The 26,559-nt window shown below is 43.2% G+C and overlaps 1 protein-coding gene across 12 annotated transcripts in view; it reads right to left on the reverse strand.

The window, feature by feature from the left end:
- The window catches only part of tns1b (tensin 1b), a 133,547-nt gene that overhangs the window by 93,920 nt on the left and 13,068 nt on the right, over positions 1-26,559 (reverse strand). For 4 of the 12 annotated variants that reach the window (XM_068328727.1, XM_068328724.1, XM_068328730.1 and 1 more), the window contains exons 1-3: positions 15,403-15,728; positions 14,432-14,586; positions 668-782 (exon numbers count right to left, since the gene is read on the reverse strand). In XM_068328727.1, coding sequence (XP_068184828.1) covers positions 668-782; positions 14,432-14,575 — 259 coding nt within the window. In that variant the 5' untranslated portion in view covers positions 14,576-14,586; positions 15,403-15,728. Of the gene's footprint in view, positions 1-667; positions 783-14,431; positions 14,587-15,402; positions 15,730-24,313; positions 24,428-26,559 lie in introns of those variants that run through there. The other 8 variants (XM_068328738.1, XM_068328731.1, XM_068328725.1 and 5 more) reach the window with 5 other exon arrangements.

Below are 26,559 nucleotides of genomic sequence, written 5' to 3' on the forward strand. Positions count from 1 at the left end.
AAATGCATCACTGGAGCATAAAACTTTAATAAGGTGAAGTATCTGACCTATAAAATGTCAAGCCCAAGCTGTTCTTATTTGGGCCCAGAATCCTACTATCTGTGATTTATGGGTGAACTGTCATCATAACACCATTCCATTCAAATACCTCTGTAATTCTGAAGTATCTATGAAAGAAATAGAAGGGCAAATGTGGGAGGTGGGATATTATTACATGTGGTTAAGATAACACCAATCAAAGGGCAGATATAAGCATTCCAATTTAATTGTTGTTGGTCGGTTTTGCTCTGTGCCATACACAGTGTTTTTGTTTTTTTTCTGAGAAAGAGGACAGGGTTGTGTTTCAAATCAGATTTCATGGATGTGTTGGTCTGAGCCTGAATTGTTGTTTCTATTGTTCTGACTCCTACAAAGATCACAGAATCCTGCACAATGTCAATCGTCAACACCACTATTGGAATGTTAGTTAAATCAACAATAATAAACACCAGACTAGAACCATTGTTTTTCTGCCCTCTCTGGCTTCTGGGATGCATCACTGCATCCCAAAAGACACCTATACATCAGCATAGTAGGGCAAAAAATGATCTCCAATGTGCGCCTGACACACACATATAAACAGAGGATGCACAACTACTAAGGTCAAGTTTCAAAACAGGTGACTGACCTCGGCAGACGAGTCCATCTTGGTTTATGGTCTGTTTGCAAACGCTGCAGTGTTTGGCCTTTTTGAAAGTCTTCACCCGGAAAGTGTGGGAATGAAGAGCCTCCAACTCCTCTGGCTGCAGATAAAATAACAGACAAAAGAGGAGCAATGTTAATGCAAAACATTGTGACCAGATGGGACGTCTGATTACCCAATATTTGCTAATATGAACCCAAAATGGAAGCAGGGGCTTTGATTGGTAGAACAAAATCTATAAAAGAAGCAAACTGCTTCTTTCTTTTCTTCATGCTGCCCCCCCCCTTTGTCTCACCGCCGCTTTCTGTCCTCAAAATGTGTAATATTGTGCTGCTATTTGGAGAAGCCGCCTGATGCTCCCCCCCTCCAGTTAAACATCTGTCTGAAGCATGCTGTTCATCCTCTGCTCTGCACCACCTTAGCTCCCCCAGACCTTTTCCTGTTGGTTTTGTGGACTTAATGTTCGGCAAAGCTGGAGAACAAACAGAGCAGTGGAGCTCTGGGGGTACGATTGTTTCCTGCAGTGTCTTTCAAAGTGGTTTTCTTTTGAGAAACCTGCATCATGCATCCTTTGAACCCCAATGATGACGTATACAGAAGCGTGCCATAATGCACACTCAGCTGGTTTCCATTTCATTTTGACTTTCAGGCCCACCGAAACCCTCTGTAAGCAACATAATCACTTTATATATATATATATATATATATATATATATATATATATATATATATATATATATATATATATATATATATATATATATATATATATATATATATAAAGCTACGAACCTGTTGAACATATTACCTGTATTAGTTTTGTTGCATCAGATGCAGTGGAAAGACATTTATTGTATTCTAAAACCACTGGCAAGTTTGTGGCATTGGTGAGAAAAGCATATACATTTTACAGGATTTTGGGGTTTTTTTTACTTTGACTGTAGCAGTTACAGAATTTATAGCTCAATCAATCAATCAATAATCAAATACAAGACAAGGCCTCCAAAAACACACACACACAAAAAAAATCTGTCTCTGCACAGGGATTAAAAAGAAACATGCCTTTCAAACATGAGGCTTCCATTAAATGTGAGCGCATGCAGGACCGGACTATGATTGGCCATGTGGTTGGCTTTCTGGGCGACTTCTCACACGGATTTTCATTTAGGGAGAATATTTAGTCACTGCAAAGAATACCAACCACAGCAACCTTCTAACCGCGAGCACCCCCTTTTTTTCTACTTATAAATTCTAAAAGGAAATGTGTTGGAAAAGCAGCTGTGGGGTGTGCGATCTCAGTCCAGGCCTGACACTTGAATGATAAACCAGAGCATCAGTTGGACTCTCCTTTCTCCTCAATCCACTGACTGCCCTGTTATTAGCAGAAGGAACTGACTTTGCTGGAGGAAAACAAAGTCTGCTTTCCATGATGCCTTCTTTCCAGGCAGCGCAGATGTGGAAGAAGTTGACTCATTATGCATCCTTATGCATTATGATTACAGATTATAACACTAACAGTGCACTGGTCACAAGGAAAGCCACTCGGTCAGTAGAAAACAGCGGCAGTGCATCACCTCTGTGTTTGTATTTCAGACACATGGCAACAGCAGGACAGAAGACCCTTCATTTCTACTCCCGGCTACGCCTTACCAGCACATAACATGATTAGCTTAATCTGGTTAGACTGAAATAATTGCCACGGCTTTGCGGGCCACGCCATGTTGGCAAAGGGGCTTTTCAGGGTCTACGCCTGGCATCTGTGCTTGTTGTTATCCAAGGTGCTGCCATGCCAAAGCTCTGGCAGGCACCTGCTGGTTCGGGAGTCATGATGTGGATTATAGGGAATTGAGAAGGGGTGATAAGTGGGTTTAATGATACTCTCAGTGTGCGCCGTGATTGTGAATGAGCTTGTGGATCTGTGTGTAAGTGGTTTCATGGGAGTTTGAAATAGTTTTATCAAAATCACACTGGGCTCTCTTGGAGCTGGAGACGGCACACCTACTGTTTTGACCTCAAATAAATTGTCTGTTAAAAGTTAACAGAAAAAGAGTCAGGAGAAGAAAGACTCTGGTCTAGTCATAGTAACAAGAGTTTGAGGAACACTGTCTTTAATTGCATGTGGCAACCACTTCTCTGACCACATCATCAACAACAGTAATTAGAGGTCTGAAATCAAGTCATCTGTGTTGGATGCCTCTTTTCCACATAGATATTTTGGAAATAACATTATTGATGTGATTGTAGGCTTTCTTTTGGTTAAATGCTTTGTAAAGCATTTAAATATCAAGGAGATGACTGATAAATCATCTGAACGTCAACGTGTTTTGAGTCCCTCTTCGCAAGACAAAGGATTTTTTTTTTTTCATAATTTTAAAGAAATTCTCACCTCACTCAATCTTCATCTATATCGACAATATTTTAATATGCACGTCCATGATCCTGTGAAATAATTTAGTGATTTTGTTTTCATCTATAAACAAAACCAAAGTGTTCTGAACGTCTGTGGTTTATCGAGCTGCTGCTTCAGTATGGGATCTAACACTTCAACCAGCCAAAATGTTTATGTAGTCATGAGCTCGGTGTTCAAGTTTCTCCTAAAGCTGAGTTCCAGAAACTGTTTCATTTGTAGTCCAAAAACATTCTTTCCACAATAGTTCAGTCATATTTGAATAAAGCCTTAAGCAACATTCATGTAACAGACACCAGTGTCTGAATGATGAATAGTCAGATAAAGGTAAAGTTCTCTCGTGCACACACAGAATGTCTCAATCTAGGAGTCTATTCACTGGCCTCTTCGACCACTCCTAAGCCTCCTCACACTCTCAGCCGTTTCCCATTGTCCAGTCAAACAGACACTTTTGGTGGGGGGGTCTAGTTGTCTACTGGTGCGCCACTTGTTCCCTCTTACACTTTCTCTTAATTCTAAGGGCAAAGTGGAAAGGAGGTTCAAGGAGAAAAATGTGCACAGGCATCTTCAAGTTAAAATTCCTTCAAGTTTAATTGCCAATATCACTGGAGTGGCAAGTCATCCAGCACATTCTTCTTGACAAAGCTAAACAAAAGGCCGGACTCTTCATCAGGCCTATCTATTTTAGTCCACTTGCCCCCCCCCCCCAGAGATCCAGGCTGCAGTCGTTTAACCTCAAAATGCTGTGCAAATACGGCACAGAGAAATATAACCAGAGGCTCCCTTTTGTGAGCCCTTAATTGTTTCCCATCATTAACAATGCACCAGGCGTTTAGAGTTTGTGGTGTGTGTGTGTGTGTGGGGGGGTTGACTGGAGTACACGGGAGTCGCTCATATGGGTGATGGGGAGTCGTATGGGGGTGGGGAACACCGAATTTAAAAGGCAACCCATGTGACCTTGGCTGATTATTTTCTGTTCCACCGTGTTGCAGGCCTCCGTCCTTCACATTCGTGTCACACTTCTAACTCTCAAACGGCCTACAAAGGAAGGAAATGGTTTCAGACAGGCAACCAGGACCCCCGAAAGCCGAGGTCAGGGTGTACACATACCCCCTTCAGCTCAGGCACTGCAACTCCTGGGAAAAGACTCCGGTTCCCTTAGAGACGCATCCATAATCTCCTGCCACACACTCATTAGTACACATGAAGAAAAATGTGGAAAAACACACTTTTAGATCTGTGCATTCCACACACACATAAACAGGTACGTCAAACGTCTTACACTCTTCTCCCGACTGGAGCGAAATACTCCAAACAGCATCTTCTACCAGCACCACCACCACAGCTGACGTACACATTCATCATACACAATGCTGGTTGGGTTTTTTCATTTCACCAACCAGCTCTCACCCTGCTTCTAATATCCAGTTCAGCTACTGACAGCATCACAACCACAAGCTGCTGAACTGGATTTTCATAGGTCAACAGAACAAAACAAAAGCACAACACTGACATATATTAAAAATGTCATCATGATGAAATGGTAAATGTTTATTTTGTGAAATTCAATCTGAAAGATTATGATATTAAAATATTGAATTTGCTTTATAGAAATAAAAATGAAGAATGGTGTGGCTACGGAATTTTCCCAATAAAGTGTATATATAAAATCATTATATTAACAGTATTATTCTGAAAACATCAACAAACAAACAAGCAGACAGATACAAAGAACATAATATCCCTGAAGGTAATTATAATGAGATTGTAATTATTTTGTGCGTGTAACTTAATGTGTACATCAGCAGGAAGTCAATGTGATAACATGCCCTCCGCTTTATTTGTCGAACAGGAACTCGGTCTGGATCTTCAGCCAAAATAAACGGACAGGCAGGGAAACATGGCACAGATAGAGAATGTGCTAATCTCATGCTGAAAATGTGCAAAAACATCTGATGTAATGAACACACTGATCCAAAGAGAGAGAGATCAATGAGATTTTAGTTTTCTTAAGTAAATCCCTGTACTCTCTTACTTTTCTAGGAATGGATAAAAACATAGCTGATTAGAGGACAAAAAAATAAATAAATTCAAAAGAGAGAGTTGGGAAATCGGGTTGCAGGTTTATCATTAATATTATTAAATTACGTTGGGACATCTGGTGTTTATCAGATGCTGCGTCACAGATTTTGGACTCTGCAGTTCACATCCACTTTTCTAATATGAATGTTGACTCTGCTTCAGTGTGCATTACGTAATGTTATAGAATGAAGATAAATCCTTCCAGACTCCTTTAAAACAAGACATTCCAGATGAATAAGGTAACCAAGAGCCTGTTTTTCTCCTTAAACTAAGAACTGTAAACTATTACCTCAGCTTCATCTTAAGCGTGACTCATGCAGATACACTGATTTCACCTCTGATTACACTCACATTCACTTTCAGTACTTCATGCATTACCTCATATACACAAGCAGCCATGTATTCATGAGTTTGGAACACGTGCAAACAGACACTTGCACAGATGCAAACGCACGTATGCGCACATAAAATTCATACAATCCCAGGTAACGTTTGACACTGTCATGTTCAGATCTGCATTAACATACAGTCAGGATTCTCTTACTAATTTTCCATGCATAATTATATGACTTATTACATAAACTGTAAAACAATAGTGACAAGATGAAATCTACACATTGTAACAAAAAGGTTAAATGTATTAAACATGAAAGGTGGAAGAAAATGCATGGTAGAGGCAATAAAGCAAAAGACCTCCAGAGTTGCTTGGACACAAGGCTCTGAATGATCTACAGTTGTAAACAAGGCATCATAGGGTTTCCAGTGGATTGACAACAGCCACGATAACCACAGTTATTGTAAGCATTGCAGAAGAGATAACTGATCCCAAGTTTCCTTTGGGACGAATAAAGCATTTATATCTGATGAAAGAGTCATTCTCCAATGGGCTTCCTCCTCCTGTTCAAGACTGTACTACTTCACCTCCTCCCAGTCCCAGCAGGTTGCCAGCAGCTGAGGAGACGAACCGACAGATGACTAGACAGACAGACAACAGACGAGACAGACGAGCACGAGCAGTCTGGCCTCCTTTTCCACGTCACAGCTACTTCCTATAGTCTCAATGAATGAATGAAGTCAATCAAAAGCATACAAGCATATACAGAGGACAGCGCTTGCATGGCGGCCCCCACCAATCAGCGTCTATTGTTCTTCCTGCCGAAGCCAGAAGACTAGACGAGACCTCTCCAGTCAACTGGGTTAATGGGCGGGCTGGCAAACTGCCACCTCTCATATGGGACGACATATGTAAAGACGGACATTTGAAGACTCGCTGGGAAGACCTTGTCTAGATCCACCTTGTCTAGATCCACCCACAGACCTTCTCACAACCATCTCCCCACCCTCCCATCCACATTATGTGTCCATGGAACTAAAAAAAACCCACACGGTTTGTCTTCAAGTTTGTTTTGAGTCCCCCTTTGCATGACAAAGGATTATTTTTTCCTTGGACAAAAGTTCTCGCCCTACTCAATCTTCACCTACAGTGAAAATGTGGTAATATGCACATCCATGATCCTGTGAAAGTTTCATTTATAGTTTTGTGATGATTGAGGAAACTTGGAGCAACCCTTTAAGAGCAGTTCTCCAATGATCCAATCAAGATGTTTACACAAACGACCTAACGTGTCTTTCAAAATAAACCTTTCTGTAACATTTTGGTCTGTTAATATTATTGCACCATTATTAATGGGAAACCAGTTTGATTAGGCTTAAATACCGAAGTGTAATTATATGATAATACCAGTGAGGTAATACCTATGTCACCATTTAGGTTAACAACAACCACAACTACCAGTTAACTGGTGTCTAAGCTAATTTTCTCAACGTTTATGCACTGTACAGCATCTTTTAAAAATCATTGTCTCAAGGTGCTTAGCAGTGGTTGCTGGTTACTAGAGTGCCAGGGCACCACCATCAGAATATCAGGAATAAAAAATTGTATAAATTGTCAATATTTACGCATGTATTTATGGAATGCATCTGTAATCTGTGTGTAAAATATGATCTGCGCAAAGAAAATGCTTTTCCTGCCAGTCTTCTGTCTGTCTGTCTCTGAGGTTCAGCTCTGGGGCAATGGCATGGTAGCAGGTTTGATTATGTAGCTGTTTAGCCAATGGCTAATTCAACAGATAACTGAATGATATTCAAATTAGCCAATCAGTGTCCTCAAATCAAACACCATTGGGTTAATTATTTTATTGCCCTAGGCCAGCTCTGGGCTGTGCTACAGTCAGAACTCTTCCCTGTGGGGGTCATATGTCTTTCATATTTTTGCATTAAATTGTACAGTGAGGTTTTGCTGGGACTGAGTGGCTATGGCACATCCCCATTGTAAGTTTTATATAACATCTTGTGTATTTTATTCACCAAAAGAATCAATAAAATTGAAGTGAATAATGACTTGACACATGTATGATGCTTCATAGTATGTGTGCAAATAAATCAAAGGTTATTTATGTGTCCATGCTACACATGAGCCCATTGAATGTGTATGAAGCAGATAACAAGAATCCCTAAAGGTCACTGAGACTACAGATGCAGACGAGAACATGGACCTGAGCAGGTTAATTCTACGTGCTATTCGTTGGGAAAATATAAGCAGATGGATGATGGGAGGCACGGTTTTGGACACTTGATGTAAACTAGGTGTTAGAAACGAGTGATGGCTCAAGTACCGGTGCATTAGAATCAAAAACAGACCGCTCTCCAGGATATTTCCTGTTTTCATCCGATGTTTCACTCTGTACTTTAAGTGCAAATATCACTCCGGTAAATCATTCTGAATTTACTATGAGGCTAAAAAACACCGCAGTTACAAAACCAGACAAGAAACTTTTGACCCCACCACTCAAGTGAAATAAATGTAAAGCAAAAAACCGTCCAAGTCATCTGTTACACGATCGAGTGACTGAATTATTCATTCCACCCCCAACAGGAACTGTCAGGATAACATGGGAGCGTGAGAAACAACAGGAGAGGGATTGAGGGGAGGCTGTGCCACTGTTTACTGCGGCTCCCCATATTTCTGTTGACCCTTTTGAATCCATCAAATCTCACTCTTCGCTTCTTCGCATAAAAGATATTCCATGTATGTGATCAGCAAAGTGCAGAGAGCAGTAAAATAAGACTCAAGTAAGAATAAGCATGGTTCCAATTAGGGTTCTTGTGCACCTATCCTAAATGACATGTTCTGATAAGCTCAGTACATCTGGGAATCCCCAAATTGTAAGCAGTCTACACAACAATTACAACAGGCAGCAATTCACAGCTAAATAGCAGTAAGAAGAGAGGTTTCTTTTTTCAGCCATTCCCTCCTCTTTTCTTCCGCTCTCCGCTTCCCACAAAACAAATGCTCTTACAATGAACAGTCACCTGCTTTTCATTTAGGGGAAAAATGCACCCCAGGCATTCCCCTGCCCCCCCCCCCCATCTCTAACTCTACTCTCTACATGCATTTCATCTCAGTGAGGTGGATCGCTGGCAGGAAATTACTCAGTCATCCAGAAGTGAACGGGGGGGGGGGGGATCCCTTTTACAAAGACCATAAGCAGCACTGAGAGAGTGACATGGAGTGGCCATCCCGTCTGGTTTTATGTTTGCTCATCATTCAACTTTCTGAATGGTACAGCGGGGTGATGGGAAGATTTTTCAGTGGAGACAATGAAATCCTTCTTCAAACCAGAACCAAGGCTCAATCTTGGAAAGTTATGCTTTTATCCACATCCATTGGTTGTTTGGTTTGTCGGCAGAATTTAAGCAAAAAGCTACAATCAAATGCAAAATGTGTTAAAGTATAGGATATGAATCACAAAAGAACCCATTTAATTTCGGTGCAGAAGGGAATGAAGGTGTGGATCCAGGGTTCATGTTTAGGTTGGCCCCTCCTCCTTGCTTTGAGAAAGCACCGATGGTTGACCAGGAAATTTCAAAAAGTTGTTTTTTTTCCTTACTACCACATTTTTTTTTTTGAAAATTTTGTTAACAGTGACCTAATAATATTGAGAAATATTCCAATAATTTGGAAGTCAAAAATAACAAACTCAAACCAATGATTCTCAATTTTGAGAGGACCCGGTGGAATGAAACAATAGGACCCAAAGTGGGCATAACATCTGTCTCATTTCACATCGGCTTTTCTTTTTGCTAATTGAATATAATTGCTATACATTTTTAAGATGATGTAGATCGTGCCAGACCTTGTACAATATTAATTTCGTCTTCTTTCTGCTGTCTGAAATTTTCATTTTTGGCATCAGAATGTTCAGAAGAAAACTGGGCCTACTTGCAGAGAGAATCTGTCATAATCTCTCACGTTGGAATGAACAGACCCAGACCTGCTGCTCATCTTTTGAATTGGGTGGTGCAGTGGCTAAAACCCACAGATACCAGAAATAACTCAAGCTGTCTGGGATTTGTGAGCTGAACAGTTTCTGATTAAAAGTCACAAAAGAACAAAGACTGTCCGTTTGGTTTCCCAAGTTGATGTTTTGCGTGTCTTTTAAAAATAATGTTTTTTTTATTCATTGTTTTAATCTTGTGCCCCCGAGGAAAATTAATTACACTTGTAACGTAGCTACACTGAAATCATGGCCTGGATTCAGGAATGTGTTTTTAAATCTCAAAACAAATCCATATTAAGCAACTTTTCCCATTTGTTTTGAAAAGTGAGAATCTTGAAATCCACCAAAGATAAGCTTTGTGCTTTAGGAAAACAAAGCTCTGGGGTTTCGCTGAAAGTATCGTAATGTAGTGGCCTGTGATAATGGATGATACATGTAGAACAAAGATGACTATAAGCTCCACATAAAAGCAAGAAGGATGGTTCTTGCCAATAACGTTGATTCGGTGGGATAAAAGAAGTTTAATCAAAGACAGTCTCGGTTCATCATAAGAGCCATCTGCCAGGGGAAAACAACATGCGTTCCATATCGCACTGCTCTGGCAGAGGCTCAGACGCTTGGATGAGAGAGATGAAACTAAAACCATAAACCAAATTTTTCTGTGGGGCAAATGGGTTCGAGGCACTTTTGTTCTTAATGTTAGATCTGCTCATTTCTTGAAGAATGCCTTTCCTATTCGTCTGATTGTAACGATTGCTTCTGAATGTTGCCTAAAATACACGAACGTGAAATACTGGGTACAATTATGATGATGATGTCACATAAAAAGCTGTCCACTTTGGGTTAATGCACAGGCAGCTCAGCAGGAAGCTGTCAGCACCGCTTCTGATCAGCATTGGTTGGCTTTACACTTGAATGCATGTTATCTACAGGAGGCCTCGGATCACATCAGGCTTTAGAGGTTATCACGGCATTAAGAAGTCTGTGGGCGTCTCCAGTGAGGGCCCTTCACCACCACTGAACTGGTGCCAAGAACGATCTTGATCACCTTAGGCAGCCTCCCCAGCTGGACTGACATAAAAACCGATGTCAATGAAAAAGCTCCCAGCTCTTAATGTTTATCATGACTTCAGAGCTCTCGCATTCAATCACAAGAGTGCATACAGTTTTGGCGTCAGATTTTAAAAAAACCCACGTTTCCTGGGTTTGATTAATGTTTCTAACCGGAGCAAAAGCAGCGGCTTGTTAAAATATCTTTTACATAAGTTTACCTTGGCTGCGCTGTGAACAAGCACCTTATCTACATGTTCATGTGAGGAATGGTTTGTCTTATAATAATCATGCACACTAAGTGTGAAGCATGGCCTTGTAAGGTCACTTGCAAAAGGCTGATGAACAACATATTGTACCTTTAAACCAAGAGTTTGTATGATTAATGAATTTGCATGGTGTATTTACCTCCGAGCTGCCGTCTTTACAGTCTTTACATCTTTCAAGTGCTGACAAGACAGACAAGAATAAATGAGCTCAGATAGAATTCTAAATATCATTTCATCTGAGAGTTTGAACTTATATCTATAATACACAAGAACAGCTTTTAACAACTCAAGAATTATTTGTGTTAAAACCTAAATTTTAAAACAAACAAAAAAACCAGCATATAATTATAGTTATTATGCCACATTCTGACCATGCAACGATCTGGCGTCTCATCCGGGGTGTACCCTGCCTTCCAGCTCGGATTGGACTCAGCATAACCCATGACCTGTATGCCTGAATAGCGGCATATGTTACGGTCATCTGTTCTTCAAGTCGGTGAATGAATGAAAGTCAGAATGAATGTTACATGCGTTGATTTAAATGATGAAAAACTTTTATCTGCACCTTCATTCCTGTTCAAATATTTTCAAAATAAAATACTAGATATTTTCTGAAGCTGGCATTTTGACCAGAGGAGACACAAGATGAAGCTTAATGAGGTCACGTTTTCTATCACTGGTGAGATCAAATATGTCTGAAAGGGTAAAAATGAGTTAATAAAAGAAAACAACTGGAGAAAACAGACCATTATAAAAGAAACATGACAGGTGTTGAGGTGTGCATGTATGGTGCATGCTGGTATGTATGGACTTGTCAAAGTTTTTCAGCAAAATGAACACAAAATAAACAGGATCCAACCATCAAACGAGAGGATATCTGTGGTCCATTAAAATAATTTGATGCAAATAGCTTTAAATTGCCTAAAATTGCTTGTCACTGCAAAACAATGCCACTATATGTTTAAGCTGTGAGCGCCACGCACGACTCAACATAACAAAAGCCAAATGCAGAATACCTTATTGAGTTATGACTTTATGTTATACTGTCATTCTACAGCTTATAATGTCATATCCAGTCCCTGACAGAATTAATGAGTGTGATGAATGTGACAGAAACGGATAAAAGCAGAGGTTAAAAGGATAAGTATAAGTCCTCTATGGGTTCCATGCTGGTTAAAGTCCTTCAGAGACATAAGGGAATTTTGCACTAAATTGGACACAAATGTTCTAAGGGTTGAGAGAACTAACAGTTCACTATAGAGCCAATAATGAATTCATTGCATGAAATCAAACATTAATAGTTCATCTACAGAAATGAAGTTAAAATGGCCAAAAAGGTTGTTTGGTACACCTTGCGTAAGGTCATGATTAAAGTCAATCATTTTCTATTTTTTGAGATGTTACTTTCACTCAAAACCAATGAATCCATGTGAAGTTAATTAGAGGAGGCTGCACAGTCGGAGACTTCCTCCAATTCAAAGAGGGTGAGAAACTAATCTACCAAACCGTTTAATTGGTCTAGCTGTAGGAAAGTAGATTTTGGACTAGAGAAATATTACCTATAAAAACTAAGACTATGGTGGCTTTTATGTGCATATGAATAGATCAAGTTGAGAAAACTAGGGAAACTTAAACAAGTTAAATTTCTTAAGGAACAGCGATGAAGGCCATGCATGGGAGGCAACTGTGCCCAGTGAACCATGCACAAAGCTGGGGGTCTCTTCTGGAACGAAAGAGATGGGTGGGAGGGGTTACACAAAGCTCAACAACTCTCATAAATCAACTGAACAAGGGTTAAACTTCCCTTTTTGTTGTCTGAGACTTTCAAACCAAGATCCAGTGATCCAATAGCAAAACTAACATGAAATAGCAGGAATTTTGTCCCAGACTTCCTCAAGACGGCAACAAGCCAGAAGCCAACCGCATGGCAAATCCATTATTGTAAAAAAAAACTTCAGGGCAACATGCACCCAGATGTTTCAATTATTGAAATGTTGGCCGATTTCAAAGGGGCCCCACATGTGGGAAATTTTTCAACTCAAATCAGGGGTGATCTTTGAAACTCGGAAGGCGGGAGAATCAAACTAGCAGCAGACGGAGAGAAAATGGAGGATAAGAAGAAAAAAGAGATGAGTGGAGGTCAAAAGAGAGAAAAGAGACAAAATAAATAAATCATAAGAAATAGTGGGAATTACACAGGAGACTCTCGGCACTTGAGCAAATGTTCAGCATTCACTGGCAAAAGATGTGGTTTAAAACATGCTGCAGGTTTGTCGTTTGCCTGTCTTCACGTCCAGAGGACCACTGACCCAACATTCCTGAGATGATACCATTTCCCACAGGGATCATTCTGAGATCCAAATGTGAATACGGAGGGCCTGAGTGTACAGTAATGGATATCGATCATCCCGGAGGGGTGCTTTGAATCCTGACAAGTATGCAGGTTTAGTCAAAAGTCAATAATTGGACGGACACAAATATGAGGAAGCAATCCGAGGCCGTGTTTCCCGCATTAGCTCATTCTTTAAAAAGATGCACATGGTCACCATTGAAAATGCACAGCTTGCTTCGCACACGTCTTTTCTTTTACACCAGTTTGTTTGTAAAAGACACAATCACTCACACCAAAACTCACCAAAACTTCCATGACCTTTAAATGTTCTCTTAGATTACATTCTGGTAAACGACATATGACTGGTTTTATGGTGCTTTTTATGGCGCTATCACAGAAATATGATGAATTTCACCTTTAAACCATTTTTGGCCCTCATTAATTATTCAAACTGTTTTGTTGGAAGAGGAGCACTCTTCTTTCAAGGCCTCTTCCACCTCCAATCCAAACCCTGAGCATGTTCTTCTCATTTCCTTTGTCCTTCATACTGTTTATAACTGTTTCTACACATCCCACAGCTTTCTCTTTCTGCTTCGAGACTGGAAATATCCGTCTTAATCCAGCACCATCCTGCGCTGACAAGAGGCCAGTCTAAGGCCCAGCTCACGTCTACTTTGTGGAGATGGTCTGTTTCTTGCATCTGTAGTCACTCCCTGACTCTCACGTGCTCCTTCTCCCTCCTCCTATCTGCATCCTCTCCGTCTCTGTTGCTCCATAACAGTTTTTGCAGCTTTACTCACTTTCCCAGCTGCCCAGGGAGTACGTCTGCATCTGTCAGGCGACCTCATAAATTTAAGAGGAATTAAAGAAGAGTTGCATCAGAAAAAAGAAGTAACATTTCATATCTGAAAAAGAAAGGACGGTCTTCAAGGATCTGTCTATTTTTTTTATCTATGTATTTATTTATTGCAATAAAAAGCACATCCTCCAAGGAGGGGTTAGGGTCCAAGTTGACCCTGGACCTAACCCTAATCTGTTGGAATAAGTTGAGCCCAATTTAAAGCTGTTTCAGGGCCAAACAAAGATCTGCTATTAACGCAATGACTCAAATTGAACCCCGCCCCCTGAAGTGAGCCCGCTTTGTCATACAGTGCTGTGATGCAGTCAATCAGTGACCTAGAGCTTAGCTGGGGGGCTTTGAGATTCTTTTACGATCCCCCCCTCTTTCACCTCGCCTCCCGTTCCTCAAAAGAAAGAATGGTAATTAACTGATGAAGAGCTGTGTAAGATTATCCAGTCTCCTCGCCAAAGACTCCAGCTCTGCCAGTGGTGCGCAGTCAGGTCCCAAAGGACCAGTGCAGAATGGGCAAAGATGGATCTCAATGGTCTATTCAGCCCCCGCTCCTCTTTCATCCTCTATTCAGCTGAAAAAGAGGAGAGCACCGTGCAATGTTGTGTATTTGAGCTGGGAGTGTTCTTTCATATCAGCACAAATTAGGAAAAAGCACTCACGGTGTTTGAAGACAAATGTTGAGTCCAGTGCTTACACACACACACACACACACACACACACACACACACACACACACACACACACACACTGTCCCAACACATTTTAGTGTGCACACAAAAGTGCACAAACAACCCCTCACTGTGAGCGGGAATGCGCGGCAGATTGAATTATACAAGAGAAAGCAAAAAATAGCTGTGTGTCCCAACCACCAAGTGAGAGACAGAGTGGGAGACAGCGGGTGAGGAAGAAGAGAGAGAGGAAGAAGACAGAGACGCTGAGGAGGATCAGAGCAGAACATCCATTTAGTTCACAAGTTGTTGGGTTTTTTGCTTCTAATATCAGAGAAAACAATGCAGAGGTTGTCTGGTGTTCACACACACACACACACACACACACTCCCATTCTCTGCATAATATTTCCCTCATTCAAACATGTCACTGTGCCAAGGCCCCCCACAGACAGGGTCCCAACCCCCGACAAAAAGACCACCCAACAGACCCGCTCCATTTGATCAGTTTCCCAGTGATACTGGACTGAAGCATCTGGTGAATCCCTCACGCACTACTTAGATGAAATTCTACCTCTTAAGTCGTCACATTTGCATGACCAGGTCACACAGAGAGGTCTGCTTTTCCCTGCATGTTGCTGATCATAAGTGGGACTGAGGTCCGACGCTGACAGCTTTTATATCCATTATGAGATCTGAGAAGGTGCAAAGTGATCTCACCCAGAACATGCAGGACAGGCAGACCCAGGTGCGTGCAGGTCCGGCCAGAGCGGTGGGCAGGCTTAGAGAGACGGACGGCATGGTGATGGGCAGGAGGGATGCTGCTGCTACAGACCGGTGGGCTTCTTAATGTGTAATCCAGCCAGGAAAAGAATCGCCCAACACTGGAAAAGCCATGACTGTCCTGGATGAAAACACTCTTCCTCACTTTGCTTTCTCCTCTCAGCTGGATCCTGACCGCCTCTCCTCTGCACTCACTCTGCCTCTCCTCCCTTCTGAGGAGGAAACTTTCACAAAGCTTCTTTTTTTTTTGGTGGGATGGTGGGGGGGCTCAGACTGCCCCCACCTCTTAAAGCAAAATGGTAAAGGGGGTGGGGGGGCTCTGCTTATTATACATCTTTTGCTCCTCCTCCCACTCATCCCACATCTCCCTCCCTTTTTGCCCCTCTAAGTCTCACCACTTTTAATTTCATTCATTCCTAGATCCCCGCCCCCTCCCAGTTTGTCCCCCCCACAGCATCCGTCGCACTTTACCACCTCCTCCCCCCTTTTCACTTGCACAATTTTTCTGTGTACCTATCTATCAAGAGCTTTCTAATATTTCATAAACTCTACCATCCTTTGTTTGCACACCTGAGGGGCGACACTGGCATTTCCCATCATGGGTGTCAAAAACAAACTTATCAATCATGTCATGCTCAAATTGACTCATACAGTTAATAACGTTCCTATATATACTTTAATACGCATTTGGAATGCAAACGTCTATTTACAGCAGTAGGGCAGTGTGTATGTGACTGATCCATGATTTTGTCATTTAAAGCAGCAGTATGGCCTCAGGGGAAGAGGAAAATGATGCATCAGTAATAGAATTCATTTCTTTTTATTTGCTTATAGTGACAAAATATAGAATACAACTAAAATTATTCTTTCAAAGCTCCTGGAGTGGTAAAATCCCTACTTCTCCTGCACTCCTCATGGATTGTTATTCAAAAAAATAATAATAATACAAGTAATTAACAGAAAGAGGCTTTACTCAAAAACACTATTAGTCATGTGTGAAGTTGTTCAGTCATTTAAAACCTGTCATCTCTCACATGTTCAGCACACCTACGTCACCAACGTCAGTACGGCACGGAAAAACGACTCAAGAGGTGAAAATCACCGCAGGTCTGCCCATGTTGACAGCAGTGATGTGAAAGAGTCCATCTGTTACGTAAGCCGGAGAGCAAGCAGGACCTGCTGGAGGTGCCAGATGTGCTCAGCCAGTCGGATCGGCTCGCTGTGTTTACAGACAACATAAAGCCTTGTGATTGGCTGAATTAGAAAGCATCTCTCAGCTGGGTGTAGTCGGTCTAATTGTAAATCTGCAGTCTTATTTTTGTCTGTAATCATTAACTACAGCAAATATGTTTGAAATTTAGTTCCATGGTAGTGTACCCCCCCACCACCTCCACCCCCAACCCTCGTCTCAATCCTTCAGCACAATCAGGATGCTGAGGGGCCGGGGGCAAAGACTGCTTCATTAAGTTTTCACTGCTCATCAATGAACGTGTTAGCCCCATGCATGACTCTTTATCCACATTGACACACACACACACACACACACACACACACACACACACACACACACGTAACCATTTCCCACCGATGAGCTACCAGCACCTGTAAACATTCACAGCCCCATCATTTTCAAACGTACACACAACGTTCTCTCACACCTACTTCCTGAAAATGTAAACACACGCAGTTTAAACGACAGCACACACACACACACACACACACACACACACACATAAACACTCAGTAACAACCACCGTTTGCTCACCCACTGTCTCTCACACACACATGTTCACATCCTTTTCACACACACCATCAGTAAACAAACCCACCCACACACGGAGACGTACAGAAAACGTACAAAAAAACACTGACAATAATACTCACGCAGTGGCAGAGGATTAAACCCCTGGTATTTCCTGCAGGCCACTCCTACAGAGACAAATTCACTGAGAGAAAATGTCTCATCACCCCAACCCAACACACACACACACACACACACACAGATTTTGTTCTAGAAATGCAGGAACTTTTCAAACATAAAGATTATTTTCCTGCACATATATTCCTTGCATTTTATAAAATTATGAATTGGTAATAAGTAAGTTACCAGTCCTGTACACCTGTAAAGGTATAGCAATAATTTAACATAATAAAATGACTTTGACATATTACCCTGAAAGATTATTAGTCAAACTGTTGTGTATATATTTATTCACTAAGACACAGCCTGTTCAAAGAAATGCTTAACGGTACCAAAGACTAGATTAGGGGGAGCAACATGTAGACACCACTGGTCTTCTCATTTTAATAAGCAGCAGTTGGTAACAAATTCATAAGGAAATCAATCAGACATCTACAACAATAACCCTCAGGCGTTGGCATATATCAGTAAAAAATACCAGCAGGCACCACTCTCGCATTGCTTTCATGTATTAGCCAAGTTTCATGGAAAAGAATGTTGGTTTGGAGTTAATGCTCAAAGGCTGACAGACAGTTGGATGGACTTTTTACACCAGGGAGGGGGAAAAGAGGAAGGAGTACCAAACAAAACACACTCCTTTCATTTAGTCTCCATTAACTGTTACACACACATATCTGTCTCTTTGGCAAGCTGAGAGATTCTAATTTACATTCATAATTCAATGATTTCTAGAGCCTAACAGTTTGTCTCCAAACAAGCGCAGCAGCAGCGCCTCCTGGTGGTCTCTGAATAATCTGCCTCCACATATACAGTACAGTGCCTTGCCAAAGTATGTGAGACCAAATGACACACAGGTCACTCTGGTCCCACTTCACCGTTGTGTCTCACATGTTGTTGATTCATGAAAAATATTTTCAGTTTGTTCTCTTTAAGTTTGAAGCCTGAAATGTGGCAAAATGTCAAAAAGTTCTTGTGTGTGTGGGGTGGGGGTGAGGGGGGCAATACTTTCGCAAGGCACTGTATGATCTGGCTTGTTCAGAGCAGTTATTAAATGTAGGAAGCAGTTAAGATACCAGAAGGAGACGGGTGTCTGTGGTTGACGGGGGGTGGGCAGGTTTCCAACATTAACTAGATCATTTTTGTGTTAGTACCTTTCAACTTTGACCATTTTTGTCTTTTTTTTTTTTTTTCTAACCAGAGCTGAGAGTGCACAGCGAAGCACTTACACAATCAGGAAGATTAACAGGTCTCAGGTCGCTGTCCTTGAACTAAGTAAGGATGGGTAAACAGTAGGGAGCATCAAAGCTCTTACTACGGATTGAATGAGTTAGAAAAGGTAAAGCTGTGAGTTAAAAAAAGAAGAAGACTGGAACAGATGAAAATGCGTGCAGTGATAGAGAACCAGATGAGGAGAGAGTGAGTGTGTAAACAGAGGGGTGTGTTCTGTGGGCTTGGCTGATGGCCTGGAAGCTGCCACAGGAGGGTGGGGGGGGGTGTTCATTCGTTGACAGACAGAGGAAGAACACACTCAAGCAGGCCCCCGACACACACCCTTTCTCACCCCCATGACTCCCATCTGTTGCAAACAATGCAGACCCAGAGCCCTCCCTCTGCAGAACACTCACATGTGTGTGCACGTTTTCCTCTTTTTCGCTCTAGCGAGGAACATTGAGAGGAAGGAGTGCCCACCAGAACTGACCCATGAACTCAACAACAGTCCTCCCACCGCAACACTGTGGGGAGCCTTCAGGGTTTGTCAGGCGGACTCTCTCAACAGTTATCAGTAAAATATGAAACAATCATGTTTTTTCTAACTTCCCATGGGCTCACCACCTGTGGGAGGGGCCATAGGGGTTGGGTGCATTGTGAGCTGGGCGGTGGCGGAAGGCAGGGACCTTGGCGATCCGATCCCCGGCTACAGAAGCTGGCTCTTTGGACGTGGAATGTCACCTCTCTGGTAGGGAAGGAGCCTGAGCTGGTGTGTGAGGTTGAGAAGTTCCGACTAGATATAGTCGGGCTCACCTCCACACACAGCTTGGGCTCTGGTACCAGTCCTCTCCAGAGGGGTTGGACTCTCTTCCACTCTGGAGTTGCCCCTGGTGAGAGACGCCGAGCAGGTGTGGGTATACGAATAGCACCCCAGCTTGGCGCCAGTACATTGGGGTTCAACCCGGTGGACGAGAGGGTAGCCTCCCTCCGTCTTCGGGTGGGGGGACGGGTCCTGACTGTTGTTTGTGCTTATGCACCAAACAGCAGTTCAGAGGACCCACCCTTTTTGGAGTCCTTGGAGGGGGTGCTGGAGAGCGCTCCCACTGGGGACTCCATCGTTCTGCTGGGGGACTTCAATGCTCACGTGGGCAATGACAGTGAGACCTGGAAGGGTGTGATTGGGAGGAACGGCCCCCCCGATCAGAACCCGAGTGGTGTTCAGTTATTGGACTTCTGTGCTCGTCACAGACTGTCCATAACGAACACCATGTTCAGACATAAGGGTGTCCATATGTGCACTTGGCACCAGGACACCCTAGGCCGCAGTTCGATGATCGACTTTGTGGTCGTGTCATCGGACTTGCGGTCGCACGTCTTGGACACTCGGGTGAAGAGAGGGGCGGAGCTGTCAACCGATCACCACCTGGTGGTGTCTTGGCTCCGATGGTGGGTGAAGATGCCGGTTCGACCTGGCAGACCCAAACGTATTGTGAGGGTCTGCTGGGAACGCCTGGCAGAATCCCCTGTCAGAAGGAGTTTCAACTCCCACCTCCGGCAGAACTTCACTCACGTTCCGGGGGAGGCGGGGGACATTGAGTCTGAGTGGACCATGTTCCGCGCCTCCATTGTCGAGGCGGTCGACCACAGCTGCGGCCGTAAGGTGGTCGGTGCCTGTTGTGGCGGCAACCCCAGAACCCGTTGGTGGACATCAGCGGTAAGGGATGCCGTCAAGCTGAAGGAGTCCTATCAGACCTTTTTGGCCTGTGTGACTCCTGAAGCAGCTGATGGGTACTGGCTGGCCAAGCGGAATGCAGCTTTGGTGGTTGCTAAGGCAAAAACTCGGGCGTGGGAGGAGTTCGTCGAGGCCTTGGAGGACGACTTCAAGAGGCTTCGAAGAAATTCTGGTCCACCAGCAGGCGTCTCAGGAGGGGGAAGCAGTGCAGCATCCACACTGTATATAGTGGGGATGGGGCACTGCTAACCTCAACTCGGGATGTTGTGACTCGGTGGGGAGAATACTTCGAAGACCTCCTCAATCCCGCAGACACGCCTTCCCATGAGGAAGCAGAGTCCGGGTTCTCTGAGGCGGGCTCTCCTATCTCTGGGGTTGAGGTCACCGAGGTGGTTAAAAAGCTCCTCGGTGGCAGGGCCCGGGGGTGGATGAGATCCGCCCGAAGTTCCTAAAGGCTCTGGATGTTGTGGGGCTGTCCTGGTTGACACGCCTCTGCAACATCGCATGGACATCGGGGACAGTGCCTCTGGATTGGCAGACTGGGGTGGTGATCCCCCTTTTTAAGAAGGGGGACCGGAGGGTGTGCTCCAACTACAGGGGGATCACACTCCTCAGCCTCCCTGGCAAGGTCTATTCAGGGGTTCTGGAGAGGAGGGTCCGTCGGGAAGTCGAATCTCTGATTCAGGAGGAGCAGTGTGGTTTTCGTCCTGGCCGTGGAACAGTGGACCAGCTCTACACCCTCCGCAGGGTCCTTGAGGGGGCATGGGAGTTCGCCCAACCAGTCTACATGTGTTTTTTGGACTTGGAAAAGGCGTTCGACCGTGTTCCTTGGGGGGTTCTGTGGGGGGTGCTTCGGGAGTATGGGGTACCGGACCCCTTGATAAGGGCTTTTCGTTCCCTGTACGACCGATGTCAGAGTTTGGTCCACATTGCCGGTAGTAAGTCGGATTCGTTTCCAGTGAGGGTTGGACTCCACCAAGGCTGCCCTTTGTCACCGATTCTGTTCATAACTTGTATGGACAGAATTTCTAGGCGCAGCCAAGGCGTTGAGGGTGTTCGGTTTGGTGGCCTCAGTGTTGCGTCTCTGCTTTTTGCAGATGACGTGGTGCTGTTGGCTTCATCAAGCCGTGATCTCCAACTCTCAATGGAGCGGTTCGCAGCCGAGTGTGAAGCGGCTGGGATGAGAATCAGCACCTCCAAATCTGAGACCATGGTCCTCAGTCGGAAAAGGGTGGAGTGCCCTCTCCAGGTTGGGGATGAGATCCTGCCCCAAGTGGAGGAGTTCAAGTATCTTGGGGTCTCGTTCACGAGTGAGGGTACGATGGAACGGGAGATCGACAGGCGGATCGGTGCAGCGTCTGCAGTGATGCGGACTCTGTATCGGTCCGTCGTGGTGAAGAAGGAGCTGAGCTGAAAGGCAAAGCTCTCGATTTACCGGTCGATCTACGTTCCTGCCCTCACCTATGGTCACAAGCTATGGGTCGTGACCGAAAGAACGAGATCCCGGATACAAGCGGCTGAAATGGGTTTCCTCCGCAGGGTGTCCTGGCTCTCCCTTAGAGATAGGGTGAGAAGTTCGGTCATCCAGGAGGGACTCAGAGTCGAGCCGCTGCTCCTCCGCATCGAGAGGAGCCAGATGAGGTGGCTCGGGCATCTGGTCAGGATGCCTCCTGGACGCCTCCCTGGTGAGGTGTTCCGGGCACGTCCTACCGGGAGGAGGCCCCGGGGACGACCCAGGACACGCTGGAGAGACTATGTCTCCCGGCTGGCCTGGGAACGCCTTGGGATTCTCCCGGAGGAGCTGGACGAAGTGGCTAGGGAGAGGGAAGTGTGGGCTTCCCTGCTTAAGCTGCTGCCCCCGCGACCCGACCCCGGATAAGCGGAAGAGAATGGATGGATGGATGGATGTTTTTTCTAACTTAGACATTTTTTTGAGCGACACTCAGGGCTGTGATAGTAACAGTATTACTGTAATACAGTGGTCACGTGACGTCTACCGCAGGGCTGAGTTCATTACCTTCACAACCGCACACTTATGATGTCTGTTTCTGTTTTGCTGGTGAAAGCAACAGGATTCTATGTGTTGTGTTAGGCTTTATTATAATGTTCAAATAGAACAATAGGGTTTGTAACTTACATTTTCCCTATTAGTAATAAATTCTACTTTGAGGCAAGACATAAATACTCGTGAAAGCAATAAAGATAAATGACGTGTGTTAGTTGTATGACAACTGTCACAGCCAAACTTCCACATTTATGTCAATGAAATAAATGCCCAAAATACATGTGAAACAAAATGGGTTTAAAAAAAAAGCATTGACGTAATTTCAGAGCCCAAAAATGACGTGTTCAAATCATTACTTTGTTCTAAAACTCAAATATCATCAACATAAGGAAAAAAGTCAAAGTCATTAAAGTCAAATGTCAAAATATTACTTTTCATAGATGAACCCAGAGGTTTATTCATACCAAAGACAGTTTTATTAAATCTTCTCAAATATGTTATGTGAACCATTTCCAACAATGAAGTGCTTACAGTTTAGAAATGAGGGTAACTACAGCTGAGGAGCTCATTTGCCCCTCTTTAATGCAACCTCATGGCTCAGAGACCATTTAAGTGGTAGTGCACAGCAAGAAGGGCGAACCCGGGAGAGGGAGATGCTAAATATCTTAAATGTGGCTGTGATCAGAGAAGCAGCCATTTACTCATTACACCTTCTGTGAGACGGGGGTGTGCAGATGAATTGTGTGTGTGTGTGTGTGTGTGTGTGTGTGTGTGTGTGTGTGTGTGTGTGTGTGTGTGTGTGTGTGTGTGCATGATGCAGTGGCTGCATTTGCAGAATTAATGGCTAATGGGAAAAGTGCCAAATTCAAATTGGCAACATTTTCATGTGAGTGTGTGTGTGAGTTTGTGTGTGTGTCTAGACTTTCTTACTCACTGTTTGTAGCAGGAAAGTCACACTGTCCTGTTCTACTGTATACTGCTCTTATTCATACCGAACGTACCAAGTATTCAACATAGAGGATGAAATATATCAGTCTCTGGTAGGCTACCTGTAATTCTGCAAAAAATTGTGGACTACCAATGCTGTGAGACAAATTGATGGGTTCATGTATTTTGTATTCTAAGAATACAGCCAGGGAAAAAACAGTGCTTTGTACTTGCAATACTTGCAGTACTAGCACTAACATGCTACGAAGGACAGCACTACCATGTTAAGGTGTAGCAGGTCTAATGTTCAATATGCTAATTGTCATAAAACACAAAGCATGGTCAAATTACATTCGACACACTACAATGCCTAAGTAATCAAATATTTAAACAATTCTTGCACCTTTCAGAATAAAATCCCTCAGAGGCCTGAAGCTATTTCTTTAAAAAGTCTTTTATCATCACACAGGAGCATCTTGTGGAAAAATCACTGAATTGCAAGGTACGGACCCACAAACCAGGAAAAATTACCATAAACTAAAGATGGAGCTTGAGGACACATATGGGTCTCAACAAGGTTTCCAAACGTTTCCACAGACCAGCAACTGCAAATCAACTTAAAATTTAGAAAATTACAATTCCACCAGTCATCAAACTACAGTTGTAATATAAATTTCATAGTAACTTATAATTTTATTTGTTTTTTTTATTCAAATTCTCAATTACATCTTTGAGTATAAAACATTGTATTTCTACAGTTTACTAAAAGATCAATGTTAGAATAGATACCCCCAATTGCCAACCGCTGTATATAATTAGCACCAAATGTTTAGATTTATTTAGTGAGGTGAGACCTATGAGCTTAATGAATGACAGGTTCACCACAATCAGTAGGATTTATCATCTGAGAACCATGAATGTCTCAGTCCTGCACAGCATTCCATTCTGCTGTCAGTCGGATATTTTTATTTACTAAATCAACCAAGCAAACACCGAATAAATTAATATTAATACAAAAAAATTACAGACCCTCACATTCAAATGGCATCTGTACCTTGTTTTTGCTTCTCTGTTTCCAGAATGGGAAGATGCAGTGGAAGAAAAATTTTGCCCAACTGTAGACTGTTGCAAGACACCAGCGTAGTCCGCCCATCCTCTCCTGAAAACCTCCTCACGTCCTCTACAGCCGTTGCTCCTTGTCTCCCCTCTTCCCTAGCGTCTCTGTCAGCAGTTAGTCCCAAACCGCTTTCTTTGGTTTCATTGACTATAAGTTCATACAAGTCATTCCTACATGCACCCTTTTTGCCCTACAGCATCCTTGCATCCTCCATCCCATCCCTTCTTTCTCTGGATGCTGCAGGGACTTCCATTCAGTGCAGTAAGTGGGTGGAGGTGGGGTGGGTCGGGCAGAGCCGTCTGGTAAAGAAGGAGGCACTTAAAGTGATGGGAAAAGGAGGGGGGGTTTGCAAATTAATGTAGAAAGGGGACAAAGCTGTGGGAGTGTAAGACTAATGAATATGGAGGAGTGTCAGGAGTAACAGTGAATTAAGAGAAGCTGTAAATACAAATTACAACACAGGTGCTTAGCAGCTGACGAAGGAAGACAAGGTGGGAGAACACGAATGAATTACTGCTTGACATCATGCAGCTACAGCAGGACACTCATCCTTTCTCTGTTTCCTCTAAGGTGAAGGGGGGAAAATGCAACAGCTCATGTATTTAACATTGGGTTTATGTCAATGCTAAATTTTCACTATTAGTAAAATTTTGGTAGACTGGAAGTAATGACTTCTTTGGGCCAATCACAGCGATGCATCGCCAAGCTATCTTCAGCAAAGTAGTATAATAATAGCAGATGGGACTTCCTTCTTCTTGAGCTATAAATCCAATTTTCCAGTCATCTTAAGATGAGAATCAGCATATTAGATTTTCCTAGTCTATTTCTTAAGCAACCTGTTTCGGTTTATCATTGGTCAATGACAGATGTGACTCTTTCAGGTTATTTCAGCAAGCTATCTCTCTAGTAACAAAAATAAAATCAAGAATACAGCGAGCATTGTGCAGTTTAGTGATTCCTACGTACATACCTACAACCAGAATGATGTCTGAACAGTCTCAACACTAGACCACCCTCACGCCTTTCTGTTGAAGATTACACAATGCTGGCAGAGGGACAGAGGTTTCAAAGCAGGGACAATATTGTGCGCACTTCCTGCCTCTCTGCAGTACAAACAATGAAGTCTCAATCTGGCCACAACACGTCTGTCGTCCATTCGAGGAAACCAGACAAGAGGTTAGGGAGTTACTGGTCTTTGTTGCCGAGAGAACGAGAGGGGAGTGGTCGGTCATGGCTTTAACGGGGGGGGCTGACAGAGCTTTTGGTCACAGTTGATGATATAAAGTCATTAAATCAATTGCATATTACATATCAGGAGCAGAAAGAGTCAATCTAAAAGCACCACTTACAAAAATTAAAGAACACGAGGTTCAAATCTTTCAGAGAGATAATATTTGACCGTCTGTGGAGCAAAGAAATAATAAAGGTCTGCTCAGAATATCAAGTCCACCTTAAAAATATCTGCCTCATCAGACGTACGCAGACCTGACCACACTGCAGTTCACTGCAGACTCGGATGAAACTATTTCAGTGGATCATCAGTAGAGTCCAATGCTTCAGTGACATCATGCTGCTGGTTGCGCCCTGTATGCACGTGGCTGCTGTAAGACCCCAACATACAAAGAGAACTGCAGTCTGTTAGATATCACTGCTGCAACGGCGCAACACATTTCAAATGAAGTTAACTAATAGCCAATAATGGCATCTGCATCGGGGTCTCATTTACTTAGACATTTAATTTCATGTTACCGCCCACCAACTAAGTGGCAGTGATTAATGCAGCAATTATCTGTAGCTCCTCCCACTATTGATCCCAGGCGTCCATTTTTCAGATTGAGACCTGAGAGAATGTGGCAGAAAGCCACAAGGAATTAAGTGAAAGCTCATTTCATCCTTGAACACACTAGAGGCTTTTGCTCCATCTGAAGAGGGCAGGTGGAAAGTCTTTGGGTGAATTGTTAATCATGGCAATTAAAGCCCGGAATGGTGTCAGCATGTAGTGATATATCCTGTTTAAAGAAGAGATCTAATCCAGGCAGGAAACCAAAAGACTCTTGAGACAGAAGATGGAATAAAGAACTACAAATGCTCTCCAGGCACAAGTTCAAATCAAAGCGACTGCATGTAAGTGATATGATAACTCAGGCCAATAAAAGGAGGCCTGGTAAGAAATGATAAACATT

This window comes from Antennarius striatus, chromosome 12, assembly GCF_040054535.1.
Source record: "Antennarius striatus isolate MH-2024 chromosome 12, ASM4005453v1, whole genome shotgun sequence".
NCBI lineage: Eukaryota > Metazoa > Chordata > Actinopteri > Lophiiformes > Antennariidae > Antennarius > Antennarius striatus.